The 16,631-nt window shown below is 47.9% G+C and overlaps 1 protein-coding gene across 1 annotated transcript in view; it reads right to left on the bottom strand.

The window, feature by feature from the left end:
• myo6a (myosin VIa) overlaps window positions 1–16,107 on the bottom strand; it is a 58,299-nt gene extending 42,192 nt beyond the window's left edge. The window contains exons 1-2 of the mRNA XM_077018171.1: window positions 15,933–16,107; window positions 3,001–3,126 (exon numbers count right to left, since the gene is read on the bottom strand). Of these exons, the coding sequence (XP_076874286.1) occupies window positions 3,001–3,117 (117 nt within the window). The 5' untranslated portion in view covers window positions 3,118–3,126; window positions 15,933–16,107. The remainder of the gene's footprint in view (window positions 1–3,000; window positions 3,127–15,932) is intronic.
• Between the last annotated feature and the right edge of the window lie 524 nt (window positions 16,108–16,631).

The following is a 16,631-nucleotide window of genomic DNA, read 5'->3' as shown; positions in this document are numbered from 1 at the left end:
CTTCAGACAACCTAGCCAAGCACTTCCAGAAGCACACAACATAACTGTTATTTGGAAAGGTATTTGGGGAATCCCTGGAGAGACCTCCGGAGCTCAGAGGGAGACCTCTGGAGCTCTGGGGAGACCTCTGGAGCTCAGAGGGAGACCTCCGGAGCTTTGGGGAGACCTCTGGAGCTTTGGGGAGACCTCTGGAGCTCTGGGGAGACCTCTGGAGCCCTGGGGAGACCTCTGGAGCCCTGGGGAGACCTCTGGAGCCCTGGGGCGACCTCTGGAGCTCAGAGGGAGACCTCTGGAGCTCAGAGGGAGACCTCTGGAGCTCAGAGGGTGACCTCTGGAGCCCTGGGGAGACCTCTGGAATCGCATCCAGCAAACAGCAGAAATGACAAAGGAAGACACAATGGCCAGGTGTCCTCAGGTGTCCTCGTGTGCTGTCACGGGACCGTAGGCATGTGCGTCTGGGGCAGCAGTACGCCGAGTGGCAGGTTAGCACTTCAAAATAATTCATGAGGTGTTAATATCTTCGTGCGTATTTGGAAGGAAAAGCGTGTTGTGTAACAGGACCCGAGTAAAGCTTGTTGAGGTTAGTACGAATGCACACACACACACACACACACACACACACACACACACACACACACACACACACACACACACACACACACACACACACACACAGAGTTCTTCAATAGGTTCACCTTAATATATTATTAATTCTTTAAAGCGTGCCAGAGAGAGCAGGCCAGACCGGCAAGGAAAGTGAAAGAGAGAGGGAGACAGAAAAGAGAGAGGGAGACAGAAAAGAGAGAGGGAGACAGAAACCAAACTCCATTCCTAGAGGAAATTTCTGCCCTATTGCCAAGTTTCTTTGTAGTGCAATTTGGCTGGTGAGTCACTGTAATATTGTTAGATTCTCAAAGCGCTTCTGCGTGGGATGGTGGCTTGAAACAAGGCTGTGATGATGGTTCTGTACAGAGCAGAGCAGAAACGGATCCAGCAGCCCCCACTCACGCGGCTGTGGCGGTGTCCTGCTCCGTTATCACAGCAGGAAGCGTCTAAAAGTCGCAACATGACATCCTCCCTGACATCATTTCCTGCATTCGGTTTTCCTGGAGTTCGGAATGCGCTAATTCAAACCCGCCAGACTCGCTACGCTGCGCTTGAGCTTGGGGCAAAGTCAGAAGAAACAGGAAGTAATGAAGCTAAATGATAAAAAATAATAATAAAATACTAATAATAAAATCTAAGAGAATCAATTCTTGAAGCCAGTGATACATCAATTGCCAATTGGTTTGATGTTCTGTAAAAAAAACAAAAAAAGGTTTATGAATTCCTCTGGACTGGTTCAGGAGCACCAACACCGTGGCATTGTGGGAACTCGCTGCTCCTAGGACATAAGCAGGCAGAAAAAATGAAAAAGCATTTTTTGTTTTTTTGGACGGATGCTCTCATGTGGGACACGGGTCGCCTCCCCCACATTAACTGGCAGGATGGGAAGCAGCAGAGAAGAATCGTGACCCACTCAGCACAGTTTGAAAAAAGAGAAACATTAATGACTGAACATGCAATACTTGCTTCTCTCTTTACGTCCCACACACACACACACACACACACACACACACACACACACACACACACACACACACACACACACACACACACACACACACACACACACCCTCAAGCGTGAGATATGCTCAGTAGCTTTGATGTGGTAATAAATGTCACATGACCTGACCTACAGTCTCCCACTTTTATCATGAAACAAAGGAACCGAGAGGGGAAAAAATAAATCATTCCTAGACTTTACTTGAAGTGTGAATGTTTGTGGACACACACAACACTCGTTCAGAAACAAAAACCCAGGAAAGAAGCCATGTAGGAAGCACAGGTGTCCGGTGACCTTTGACACGTCCTGTGAGCACACACAGGATCAGCTCAGCAGGGACCCATTGCCGGTCCTGAGGTCCTGGGGGCCGCTAACCTGGACTGGAGGCCATCCCTTGCCAAGCAGGGGGCTCTGAGGATGGGGTGGGGCTCTGAGGATGGGGTGGGGCTCCAAGGAGGGGGCGGGGCTCACGGGAGGGGGCGGGGCTCCGAGGAGGTTAGAGTGGCCATTGGTCAGCCTGCTTCGGAGGCACTTGGGAATTCGCTTCGGAATTCCAGTGTGTGTTCTCTTTAAGAGTGACTGTGAGAATTCAGCCACTTTGGTTGTGAGGGAACCAGGGCTAAATCTAAGTGTAAGTGTGTGTGTGTGTGTGTGTGTGTGTGTGTGTGTGTGTGTAGGCCTCTTTCTCAGTCTGCCTCTGAGCCCAAGAAGCTGCCACACTTTGGCACTGACTGTCATTCTAACTGGATGACATGGAGTCATGTGGGCTGTGCTTTCAGAATTCAATCTCCCTCCCTCTTCATCCCTTCCTCCAAACCCCACCCCCTCTGTCTCCATCTCAGAGGCAACAACTCCTCCCCTCTCTCATGATTGGCTGGCCCGTGGGGGAGCCCGCCTCTTCTGGCACACACACCCCGTTCATGAACACTCGCATTGTGCCACACAGCAGAGCGGGACACTCCAAACACATCCGTCCAGCATCACATGGCACAGATGTAATGTTTCTTTATCTCCCGCGCACACACACGCACGCACACACACTCTCACACAAACGCAGACACACACAAATACGTGCACGCACACACACCCACTCTCTGCCCAAACAACTGCTGCCCTGGCTTGCCGAGTGTGTGTGTGTGTGTGTGTGTGTGTGTGCGTGTGTGAAGAGGGCCCCAGGAGGAAGACTGTGCTGCTTGCACTCGTTAGCAGACACAGCACCTCATGTGTAGAGCCCAAATCCCTCGAGGGTGAGGCGCTCTCCTGCGGCCAAACGCAGGCGTGACAAACACGCGGTAAAGGCCTACGAGCGTGCCTTCGTTTTTGCGACCGCCGTGTGGTGCTGATCCATCCAAACATCGGTGCCCTGCCAGGCAGCACATGTGTGCGGGTCTCACCTTGCCTCCCTGCTTCAGGGGCTCGATGGTCAGGCTGTCCGCCCCGATGTCCACGATGGTGCCCAGCTGGAACCCGTCTGTAGGGTGGGGCGCCCACACCGCCTTCCCGTCCTCCATCTCGCCACGCTGCAGTCACACCGCACGGGACAATTCACGTCAGTCACACCGCACGGGACAATTCACGTCAGTCACACCGCACGGGACAATTCACGTCAGTCACACAGCACGGGACAATTCACGTCAGTCACACAGCACGGGACAATTCACGTCAGTCACACAGCACGGGACAATTCACGTCAGTCACACAGCACGGGACAATTCACGTCAGTCACACGGCACGGGACAATTCACATCAGTCACACCACACAGGACAATTCACATCAGTCAGACCGCACGGGAAAATTCAGGTCAGTCACACCGCACGGGACAATTCAGGTCAGTCACACCGCACGGGACAATTCACATCAGTCACAATGTTGAGTGATCAATCAGATCAGTCACAATGTTAAGCAGCAGTTTAGATCAGTGACATTAACCCCATATTCAAATAATTGAAGCATTATTCATTACAAAGTTCAATATTTTTAACCTTTATATGTTTAATCTTTATCTTTGTAAAAATAGTCAAATGTATGGCTTAACATTGTATGCAATAAAAACGACTGCATTTAATTTATGGACACATCGACATAACATGACCAACATATTATACATATACAAGATATACGTTTTTCACAATGGCACACAGATTTTAAGTCTGGCAAAAAATGCTGGGATACGTGCGAGTGAGGCAAAGAATCTGTGGTACATGTGATCTTCTCCGGGTCAGAGGTCAAACTGCAGGAACCGCATGTGGGCAGTTTGGCAGTGTTATTTCAAAGCAAACCTAGTTCAGATGTTACCAGTGTTACATAGAAGCTCTAAATAATACACTAAAATAAAATATCACAAGCACTCTAAAGGGGTGTTAAAGTGGTGAATATGGAAATCCGAATTTGAAAATAATTTGCACTCCTTCAGATCAAAAGAAGAGAAATTACTACATATATATAAAAATGTCAAAAAGTAGATAAGCAATAAAGTAAATGGACTGACCAGATGGGGGCGCTAAAGAAGACATACATGGTGCTTTCACACTTGGTCAAGGTGTTTCAATTTGTCCTCAAACAATGTCCTCATGACCAGCCAATGAATCTCATCTACCAGAGAGTCAAATCCAAACGATTCACAGACCCAAATTCCACCACAACTATAAAACTTGTTGAGTAATAATTGAGTATTAGCGTCAATAATCTCTGGGATCGATTTACTCTGCCTGTTAGGCAGGCGTACATAAAATGGCTCTGATGGTGCAGATGCCGACTGCATTCATTTTGTTGCTCTAACCCAAAACCCTGAAAGTACACATGGCTTCTGAGAAGCTTTTCACATTTCTGGAATTTTCTGCCTCTTAAAATCATCCCTTAAAGTGAACCGAGCCCATAAAACCCAAAAGGCCAGCATCCTGGCCAACACCCAGCTCCGAGCTTGAGTTCGTTTTCCAATGTCCAGCTACTAATGACCTCTGTGAAATGGCTCGAATTGCTTCCCAACTGTAACAATTATTGCGTTGTCTCCACGGAGCAGCAGAAAGCCACTCGGACCCTCTGACGAGAAGGAAGACCGCAAAACCCGTAACGGGTCTGGACCGGACAGCCCTAGTCAGATCTGATCCCAATTTGTGACAGAACAAAGCGGCGAGGTCTATTATTATGACGCCGGCATTGCAATGCCAATCAGGGGTGGCCAGACAGTGGGGAAACGTTGCGATTCGGTGGCTAACTGGTGTGGTTCATATGTAGTCAGGCGGGGCTTTCGAGGGTTTTCTAGTCTTGCTGCAGGTCAGGAACAAGAGGCCTGGGTCAAGACACAGAACTTCATTCATCCCTTCTGCTAGCGAGGCCCCCACCACACAAACCATTTGCATACACAAATTTGTGGGAAGATTAGCAAGCAGCTTCTTATTCTGGAGTTTCCTGCCCTGACCAGCTGAACACAACTACTGGCCATAAGGAGCCTGAACACCCCCATCTATATCCCATACAGCAGGAGAAAGACGAGCGCAATTCATCACTAAGATCGTTAAAGGTACAGAATGTCTGGGGAGACGAGAGGTTTTCCCCGCAGACGAGCTCTTGGGTGTCGAGACACATGTAGTCTCACTCTCACTCAAGTGTCAGTCTGTTACACCTTGGGAAGTCTGTTAGGTCTTGGAACGCAAACAGGGGCTTCCTCCGCTGAAAATCTTCACTGCAGAGGTGAGAATGCACACAGATGAACTCACAGGTTCATGCAAGAGAAACTTACAGGTTTTGGAAAGGGAAACAGAAACAACTTCTAAACGTATTTCATATTAATTTGATATACATTAGGAATGTAATGTGGGTTTCAGGTCAGTGTGGCCCACTGCACACAGGTTTCCCGTCACTCATTTGCATGATCATTCACAGAGAACAGCAGAACTGAAGAACAATATTTCACTCCATTTGCTTTTGGAAATAAAGGGTTGCCAGCACTTTTAAAACTACACAGCTCAAATCTAACTCAGGGGCTTGAACTGCCAGATTGTGATGGTGCCAGTGGCTTCTGGTGACCTACTGACTGTTTCTGCTCCACACTCACGCGTTTGGCTGGGAGTTTGTGTCCAAGAACAGAACAGGAAGCCATTTCCAACATGAGTGACATCTGATCAGCCTTTGAGCCAGAGGCAAGATTCAGGACACGGATCTTTCCAGCGTGGTGTCAGACTGGGATGCCACTTATCGAGCTGACCTGAAGAGATTACTGGAGATGATTTCATTACCGTCCTCCACGGACAATGATTTATACCACTCCATGATAACAAGGTATATAGATAGATATGGTGTCGAACTATATGGCGCTATCTAGAAACTTCCTAGTAGGCTTTAAAAACTAAAGAAGTGTCCTGCAACAAGATTCCCGCACTGTCATGCTTCGGAAATATTTAGGCTCATCTTCAGTATATGTAGAAGTATCAACAGACTAATGTCTGAAGCTTTTCCATGACACTGAACAGGACAATTACACAGAAAAGCTGCTGCCATTACTAAAGGTACTAAGGAGTTTTTAGTTAAGGGGAAGAACGGTGGAGCAGCTACGCAGACGCTACAAACAAGGCGACTCTCACGCCAACATGGACACGCATTCCTACACGCGTGTTTGGAAGACCATTCCACACACACAGATAGAAGGGGCAGAGTGAATAATACACTCACTTTATTTGGAGTGAGGCACAGCGTAGTGCCGCTGTGTGAGGAAAGGCTACTGAAATGAGGCCCTAAGGCTCAACTCCAGGAGACCTGCACATCCAGGATGGAGACGGCGTGGGTGTGCGCGTCTTGGGTGTAGCCTGCGTCTTGGGTGTAGCCTGCGTCTTGGGTGTAGCCTGTGTCTTGGGTGTAGCCTGCGTCTTGGGTGTAGCCTGCGTCTTGGGTGTAGGCCATGATTGATCAGAAATATTGCTGGTGCCTATCAGACAGTGGATTGCTTTTTGGGCTGTTCAAGCTTCCGTAGGCATGATTTTTGCACATCTCTCCAGGAGCTCAGAGACTGCCAGCCACACCATTTCTGAATGGGTGTTTATTGGCATTTTCCTCATCTAGACTGGGATTTAATAATCCCAGATTATATTTTTTGAAACAACAGTGGTGCTTCTCAGAGAGACAGTCAAGCAGCCCAACACAAATCAACAGAGAACAGAAGAACAACAAACAAATGTGTAGTTAAAACACAAATGCTCAAATACAGCTGATGAATACAGCAGTTAAACACAGCTTTCACAGCCCTTACCAGTACAGGGTAAGTTCTGTATTTGTAAAGCGACCAATGGGTAAATGTTGGGGTCTTTTACACCCCAAGAGCATTGGAGTCGATAGTTTAATGAGGTAAGTCAAATAAATATGAAACCCTGCTGAAATGTCCTGCAGTCTTAATGCAGGTTTTAGTAACAGACCTGAAGCAAGGTCTCGTCACCTGCAGCTTAGCTCAGTAATCTCTACAGAAACAGGAGGTTCTATGGGGGCAAATTTAAACGCTGACAGCTGTTGGGGGAATAACCACCACCTCAAACTCATAGTTGGATCTCTGAGGATCAGAACCGAAAGCTTAAGGCAAAAACAGACAAACCACCTTCAAAAGTCCTGAGTGGAACGAATCAGCCAGAAGAGACTCACTAGCCAAAGCCTCAGTTCTTAATTAACACAACGCTGCTGGACAGAACTACACACTGTGAGGGTGATCTCAACACTCAGGGCCACAAATCATTGTGAATCAGCAGGAATACCATAAATTTCAGGTTAAAAAAAATGTACAGATCACAGATTCTCAGAGTAGAATGAATGAATTCCTGTTCCTTATTACCCATGAAACTTATTACCCATGTTCCTTATAACCCATGTTCCTTATAACCCATGTTCCTTATAACCCATGTTCCTTATAACCCATGATCCTTGGAGTTCTCTGAAAGGGTGGAGAAGACGTTTAGAAGAAACACTTCCACCAAGGGTGTGGCAGGGAGTTGTTCGTTTTCATCAGTCTTGGGGTGAGACACACAGACAGACAGGCAAAGCAGGCAGACAGGCGGCCATTTGAAACAGAACCAGGCCACTGATCCGTTTAACATGACACAGCAATGCAGAAGCTAAATGCTAAAATATTCCCCAGGTCATGTGTTTGTAATAATATAGCAAAGCATATTAATTAGCCTGAAATAGTCTCAAACTACACTGAATAAAACAGCGTGTGTCATAGCTTAAAATTGCTTATATGTATGAATGTGAGTCTGCATCTCACTGTCCCTGGTGTCTCGGCCAATGAAGCGCCTCCATTTCAGATTACACCACAGGGTTCAGGCCCAATTAGAACACAACACTGCTTGAGAAAACCTGAATGAGCAGAACACCCCAAACAAATCAGCAGGTGCAGATGTGGTAGGTGTGCACAGGACAGGTGTGCAGAGGACACACCTGGTGCTCAGAGCCCCAACCATAGCGCCTCAATCAGCTGCCATTGGAAGTCAATGGGAGTGGATTAGGCTGAGCTGATCACGAGTGACACACTCAGACCCGTTCGGACATCTCAAAGCAGCAGCGGTAGAGCAGCAGAGACCTGTGCCTACATTTTCCTAAAGAAAACAGCACTAGTACAAACAGAAGGTGTGGGAGAATGTTCAAACGATGCCTCCTGTGACGTCTGAAGGGGATCTCCATGTTAGAACACACGTCTTCCCAACTCCAGTACCTGTAGATCTACCGTGCGGGACAGTTTAATCCCGTATCTAATCTACTGCGCGGGACATTTTAATCCCGCCCCTTATCGAACTCTTCCATTCATGCAGTTCATTCGTTCTAAACTAGGCAGGTCTAGTAGATTAAGGTTGGAACTAAACCCCTCAGGAGACTAGACTAGACCACCAGGTCAGGACTTGGACAATCTCTGCTATATAACAGCCAGAGTACCGAATCACACCTCTTGACCCCCCCCAAACACCGCATGAGCAGACCTCCAGCAGAAAGAACTCAGTTCAAAGGCCCGTGAACTCTGCCACACCCGGGCCCACTCCTCTTCCATGGCACAAACACGGGGATTGTTGCCGCAGAGCGCGACGGACCGGCCGGGCCGGCCGTCTGTGTCGGAGGGGCCGTCACGTGAGCACGGACCGTGTTGACTGGACACAAAAGGCAGCGATATGTCATGTGGGACAATGAGACCAAAGGCAGAAGAAACAAAAGGACCCAGACGGGCTCAGAGCTTCATGAGCTCACACACACACACACACACACACACACACACACACACACACACACACACACACTCCCTCACACCCACACACACACACACACACACACACACACACACACTCTCCCTCACACCCACACCCACACACACACACACACTCTCTCTCCCTCACACACACACACACACACACACACACACACACACACACACACACACACACACTCCCTCACACCCACACACACACACACACACACACACTCTCCCTCACACCCACACACACACACACACACACACACACACCCACACACACACTCTCCCTCACACCCACACACACACACACTCTCCCTCACACCCACACACACACTCTCCCTCACACCCACACACACACACACAGGCATTTAGCTGAGCTCACACAAAGGGGGACTGTTTGTGTGATTAAATCACCGTTCAAAACCGCGAAGAGACGTGCACAAAAAACATATTTGCATTTGATGGTTTAAAGGCAGTGATAATAGGTCCATGTACATCCCACACAGTAGGACAACATTTTGCCGACCAGGCACTCATGTTTGTGTTCCCACGATGCGCACACACACACACACTGCCTTGGCTACTACTGGCATATTGCAGTATAAGGGTTCTCATATTTCAAAATCGACTTCCATTTATTCATCCTACACTTGGATCTAATTGTTTATCAGTCAATGAAATCCAAAAAAAAGACATAGTCTTTTAAAATAAATTTGTCTGTCTATCAAGTCTCACTCCCTTTACTGTAGCTGGGTCACGAAGGAGCAACTCTTAATATTGACATTAAACATTTAATTGAGACACTGCAGGTCAACATTAAAATACTGGAGAGAGTTGTCTGCACGCGGGGGGGTTGCCAGATTGAGAATTCCTACCCTACACAAACCAGCGTAACATTAAACTCTGACAATGGCCACTTGATATCGAGTCCTACACTGCAAGTTGCACTAGTTGGGATCACTTCACTGGCTCTGTCTAAAAATCTTACTGCTTTAATAACGAGAGTCCAGGCGCAAGTTCACACTCTGTTCCACATCAGTGTTTACACTCGTTTCACTCTGGTCGTGAAGCATTTAACTGAACGTGCGCATCTCCACTGATCCAGTTTGTTGGCTTGCGTCAATGATGGCACCACGCCACGTTTCCCGGACCAAGAGTTTCCAATCTGGCAACCCGGCATGTCAAAAACGGTTCTGGTAAATGAGCAAGGGGCGGGGCCACAACAACACGTTTTGCTCCACTATGGAAAAATAAGGCAAACATACTGACGGCAGCTCAGCTGCTCAAGGAGCCGGTATTACAACTTGTTTCTAGAAGCTCTGATGACATATTGTTGTCATTTCATGATTTAGTACAGTAAACATTTTAGACATTGTTCCTTTAAATAATCACAGGGCTTATTGCCACAACGGAACCAGAGTCATCTGCATGAATGTCCTTTTGCCTTATAACTGTAATGATAAAGACAGGAAACAGTGATGATGTGGATGGAATTACAACTTCTGTGACATTCGTACACGGCCTGGCAAAGTGACTGAGCAGAGCAGGTTTCCCTACAGACGTGTCGGGGTCACATTTCAGGCAGAGAAAGTGACAACGGGTCAACACACCTCTGGAGTAACTCCACCCCTCAGTTCAGGGCGTAGACGTCGCCACGTCCAAGCTGCGTCTCGAGAAGCGGGCGAACCTTGCGAATCGCTCACCCACACCGCAGCGCGAGGGGTGACGGAATGCCATCGTCCCAGACACTCCTCCATCAGGGCGGGACACCAAACTTGTCTTCGCACTTGAATAACCGTGTTACAATTGACGGCTCTTACCTTATTAGTCACAACAACTTGTGCCAAAAAAAATCATTATACACCCTATTATAGCCACACCTTAGTGAACACAAAGGTGTGCAGAGGGCCAAACTTAGATCTGACTTTACAGAGTCACATCCCACACACAATACACACACACAGAGAACTCTTTGGGTCACATGGCCCTGTTGAAGCCCCGCCCACCAGTCAAGCGAATTCATTTCAGAACAGGAAAAGTAATTGATTGTATTACTCTTGTTTAAAGCTTCCCTGCATTCGTGCTGTGTCCCTTGGCTGTTCTGTTCATGTTTCGCTGATATCAGCAAGGCAGCGGGTCTAATAGCTAACTGTTGAACTCCCTCCCGCGTTACAGAGCTTAAACATCGATGAGGCTTTGGCTCGCTAACCAGGTCAAACTCTAACGCCAATAAACACACGTTCTGACTGCGGTGTGATGCCTCTAGTAAAAAGCTGTTAATGAATTGCAAACAGTTTCAAAAGCGGAGGGAATACTGCACAGGAACAGCAAGCACGTCGTGACAGGAACGTTGGAGACGTAGCCAAGTCCTCATTTCTCGCAAGCAAACGAGGGGAAAACGTGTTGTTTAGACTCTGTTTACCACACACGCCAAAGACATCATCGAGTTTGAAGATTAAAGTAAACTTGAGAACCCTGTCCAAATAACCCACTACTGATGTACTCCACCTTACGTTCCCCCTAAAGAACTCCTGAATCCTTTGTCAGTACGTCAGGCATTTATCAGAAGGATGTTCTCATCTGCTACAGGCCTCAATGCAGTCGAGGGTAACCGGCCATCACGGCCATCACGGCCACCGATGTGGAAGTATCCCCTGGCAAACACCAGGGGGCGCAGGAGTCACTGAGACGCTCTTGCACAGAGCTCTGGCCTTCAGGACGGCCCTCGGGAGGCGGCGGGTCCCGCAAACGCGGAACGCGATGCCCCCCAAAACCTCCACAGGGCAGGCTTTAACGCAAAAGCGTTCACATGGTGCTTTTGAAGCACGAGCTGGCGGGCTTTTATGGCGCCGGATTGGACAGAAGGGTGAAACCTGAGAAAACATGAGTCATTACTGAGAGAAAGGTAACGAACACTGAACTGGGCTGTAGAACAGAACCAGCACTGTTGTTGTGTCTCCCCCCACAGCTGAATGATCTCAGAGCCCACAGGCCTAGCGTGTGCAGTCACTGGTACCAGCTACAAAAAACCAACTATAGACATATACCCGGTCCATTTGAGCTATTCATACTAGGCCCAGTGCATAAGACACGTGTATTATTTATATATGTCAGTGCAAAAGTGAAAACATATCAGAAGGCCTGTCAGACAGGAGTGAAATCTGCTAAAACACGTCTCTGTTCTCTAGGGTGAGAAGTCCGATTCAAGTTCCACCATTCACAAAACCTGGTGAACAGAAACATGGTACTGCATAGCAACCAGAGCGATGACACGGTTTCATCCAGCCGGGCATGTCACTGCGTAGGGTAAACAGTGACTTCATGAAAAAATAGGTCAAAGTTTCCTTTAGCTACGACAGCCTAATGAGAGCAGGCAGGACTCCAGAGTCAGCACCCTTCAGCAAAACACCTGCATTAACAATCTGGCATGTTTTACACACAACATTCAATCCTTCAGTTCCTGTGTGCTTTGGAGTCTGCGAACACTGAGCAAAGTCGTCCACGGTTACAGATTTAGGTCATAAAGAGATTATCGTGCCCTTGATCGTTCACACTCTGAGCAGACGAACCGAAAAAATTCACCAGCAATGTATTTTCCATTCATCGTTTTCATTCATTAACCAAAGTCATGCAGTCATCTCAGGCCAATGGAGCCTCGACAGAATCATCTCAGGCCAATGGAGCCTCGACAGAATCATCTCAGGCCAATGGAGCCTCGACAGAATCATCTCAGGCCAATGGAGCCTCGACAGAATCATCTCAGCCCAATGGAGCCTCGACAGAATCATCTCAGCCCAATGGAGCCTCGACAGAATCATCTCAGCCCAATGGAGCCTCGATAGAATCATCTCAGCCAATGGAGACTCGACAGAATCATCTCAGCCAATGGAGACTCGACAGAATCATCTCAGCCCAATGGAGACTCGACAGAATCATCTCAGCCCAATGGAGACTCTAGACCAGGGGTACTCAACTGGCGGACCCGGTCCGGATCCGGACCCGAACGCAGTCCTGTCTGGACCCAATCTCATTCCTGATTAACTGGATACGGACCAAAAAAAAAACCGGAGCATTTATTTCAGGGCTATTGAAAAAACACTCCGTCACGAGTGTTACGTTTGCCACCCCCGCTCAACAACTTACGTTCGCCACCACCCCCCCGCTCCCGCTCAACAACTTCCGTTTGCCGCCACCCCCCCCCCCCCCGCTCAACAACTTACGTTCGCCACACCCCCTACTCAACAACTTACGTTCGCCACACCCCCTACTCAACAACTTACGTTCGCCACACCCCCTACTCAACAACTTACGTTCGCCACACCCCCTACTCAACAACTTACGTTCGCCACACCCCCCACCCCCCCGCTCAACAACTTACGTTCGCCACCCCTGCCGCACCGGACCTCAGGTCACAGGTATCTGCCAAAATTGGACCGCGGACAAATTTAGTTGAGTACCCCTGCTCTAGACGAAAGTCTACATGAAAGAGTTCTGGTCAGTTAAAAGTTAAAGCTGAACGCAAAAACAAAAATAAAAGTTTTAAGATACAGTTTTTTTTTTTTTTTAACACAAGAATCACTGAGTCAGACGAACCTTTTTTTGCACCTGGGGGGGGGGGGGTATCGTGGCAAGATGGCAGAGTCCCGGGTGAGCTACACTCAGCCTGAGGGCAGTGCTGGGGCACGTTGGGGCAGGTTGCTATGGAGACAGCCAACCACAGGCCGGCTCATTTGTATGTGGTCAGCACTAAACTGGGAAGCACATTCAGACTGAGGCTGACAGAGGTGAGCAGAGAGCTACAGGACCCAGACAGAAAGGTGTCGCCCAGACTATATATCTGAACACCTAGAGACACTGAAATTAATTTAACAAAAATATACTGACAGTAGATGATACTGATAAAGTGCTTGCTGACTGCAGTCAACCAACAGGAAATATAAGAAGTCTTTTCATTTTCCACATTTAAAAGAAAATATTTTGTTCATCTTTAAATGCAAATCTACTTATTTATTCTAATGTTTAAACATAATGTGCATTATCTGGTAACTACACTGAAACTCAGACTATCTGGACGGTACGCAGCTAATGCTAAAGGCAGACAAGACGCTGGACCCCCAACAGGTAAGTAAGATTCACGTGACTGTCCAGAGGACCCACCTGACAGGAAATGACAGAGACCTAACAGGAAACACAGCTGAAAACATGCACTGCTAAATGAGCTTTTACCTCATAAAGACGACACGGACGTCATATCCATCTCCAGTTCTTCTACCCAGTGATAAAGCAGAGTTTTAAGACACTGTGGTCTTTCACTTTGATATGTTGTTCATTTCAGGGAAAAAGAAGACTGAACGGTTTTCACTGCATGACAGTAAAGTTTTGATCTGAAACATATCATGTCATGGAATGTCATATATATATATATATATATATATATATATATATATATAAACAAGCTGTCATGTTTGTAAGATGTTTTCTACACCAGTGGAAGTGCTTGTGAAACATTCTTGTATTAGCGTTGTTAATGTTTATGTCTGTAGACATGATACATTAACAGATTTGGAAAATTTCATGATACTCAACATCAACAATCCACGAAATTACCAAACACTACTAGTGAAAGCCTAACAACAGCCTAGATGTGTGGATCATGCAAGTTCCTTCCACAGCAAACCTACGGTCAGGAAAGTAAATGCGGCTCAGACGGGCTACACGGAAGCCTAGAAGTTTCTTCACCCTGGTCCTTCACGGCCAGTCTTTAGTGCTCTGAAGGGTGAGTCACATGATCCAGGTAACTGCACCTGTGGGCGTGTCCCAGTAGTCAAACAGGGTCAAAGGGCCACTCCCTCACACTGTACACTATGCATGAAATGCCTCTGTGTGGCTCACACTACACCGACACACACCCACCAACCCACACACACAACCTGCGGGAAGGCAAAACAGACTGTAACATGATCCCAAGGGCAACGTCTCCAACGTGACTGCCAATTTAGCCTCACAGGAGGCCAGACTTTTACATGGAGGCTGGATTCGTATGTTGGTAGTGTTACTGATTGGCTTTAACCTCCTGCCGTATTCACCACCATGATCTACATCTCTACAGATAAACAACCGTGTGCCCATCGTGAAGAACCATCATGACCTTGCTACAAAAGTGGTGGAGATGCCCACAGCTTAGCCCAGCGTGACACTTCACTGCCCTTTGCTCAGCTGTGACTTTTACGACAATGCGGAGATGCTGAAGGCTCAATTCTGTCATAATAATCTCCATCCCGGTGTCATTGCATCCATAAAGAAGCTATTTAATCTGCTAGGGCAAAGGTTGAGGTTCTCGGGGAACCAGGTCAGTAGGTGCTGAACTCTTAACGAGTCATACTTTCGTCAGTTGATAACAGGTTTCAGATTTATTCCAAATCCTTCAGCACACCAAACCAGAAGACAAAGTCAATCTTGAGGTATAGTGATATGAAAGGATTGTGCCACAGTTTACATAAAGACATCGCTGGATGTTCCTTCTGTTTCTGGACAAATGGCGCTTCTTCTTGTTGGATGCCAATAGAAGAAGACCTGATTGGTATGAAAGTCCAACGTGAACCGAGCAGCTCCACCGCCGGTGTTTCTCAGAATAACGCATCGAGCGGATCAGGAGACGGCCTGCACAGAGGTCCAGTCGCTCCGGGCCGGCTCGGTTCGGTGTTTGAACACTCAAACGCGCAGGAGAAGTTGCGGCCGGAGTCGCATCGCTCCTTCGGGTTCGCCTCTTCGCCTCCAGAACCACCAGCACTCGGTCCAGTGTCGGAAGCAACATATTTATGGGCGATTATGTAGCGAGCTACGTGTCTGTGTGCCCGTGTGAGATGCAGACATGAGACTGTGCGGACATCAAGAATGAACCAGCACCAACCCACCAACGTCGCTCTGAATTAAACGATATAACGCAACAAATCGACGGCAAACGTCCCCGCTGTTCTGACAGCCTCCATTAACACCCACACCGCTCCAGTGTGCAGCCACTAGCCAAGTGCACTCTCTCCAAAAAGACACAAAACAACAGAACCGACCGAACGCGTCGGTGCTGCGCGCGGGTCGCCGCCACTCACCTCCTTCCGGTTCGGGCCGGGAAACTCCGCGACGTGCGCCGCCAAAAAAAGTTCGCCGACGGGACCTGCGGGACGCCGAACCCTCTGGTCTCCTGCTCCGACCTCCTTCCTGCAGCCTCCAGGACGAAGTCCGGGGAGAGCGCCCGTGACGTCACGGGCGCAGCCTCTCGCGCCCGGCTGGGGGAGCGCGCGCAAGCGCGCGCTGCAGCGTCATCGTTGGGCGGCTGCGCCGTGTAGTGCAGGACCGCAGGGAACCGCACCGCGTCTAATCCCCACTTAAGTGAGGAGATATTGGCCGTATCTTTATAATACATCCTCATAACCCTAACAGCAAACTGCTGGAGAGAGTGTAATGTAACATGAGACTGTGATTTTAAGATAGTAATATACAAATACTAAACTAATATACTGTACAGATACAAATCCAAGATGTTTAAGTACTTTTGGACCTTGTGTGGAGGACAATTGAGCCATAGGGAAATACATTATTTCCCCATTTAAAGGAAAAACAAGCTTTTGTGCATCTCCACTGAATTGCCGTGGTCAATTTATTGACTCAACTGTTAAATAATTATTGCGGATGAATAAAGAACAGGAGAGGACACTCATGACTGACATTTCAAATGCTTGTATTTGTATGAACTAAGGCAGATGTGCACTCTTGCATCTCAAATAGTTTAATATGAAAATGAAGTCCAC

This window comes from Brachyhypopomus gauderio, chromosome 9, assembly GCF_052324685.1.
Source record: "Brachyhypopomus gauderio isolate BG-103 chromosome 9, BGAUD_0.2, whole genome shotgun sequence".
Taxonomy (NCBI): Eukaryota; Metazoa; Chordata; class Actinopteri; order Gymnotiformes; family Hypopomidae; genus Brachyhypopomus; species Brachyhypopomus gauderio.
The sequence above is the reverse complement of the archived record's forward strand: the minus strand, read 5'-3'. Positions and strand labels throughout refer to the sequence as shown.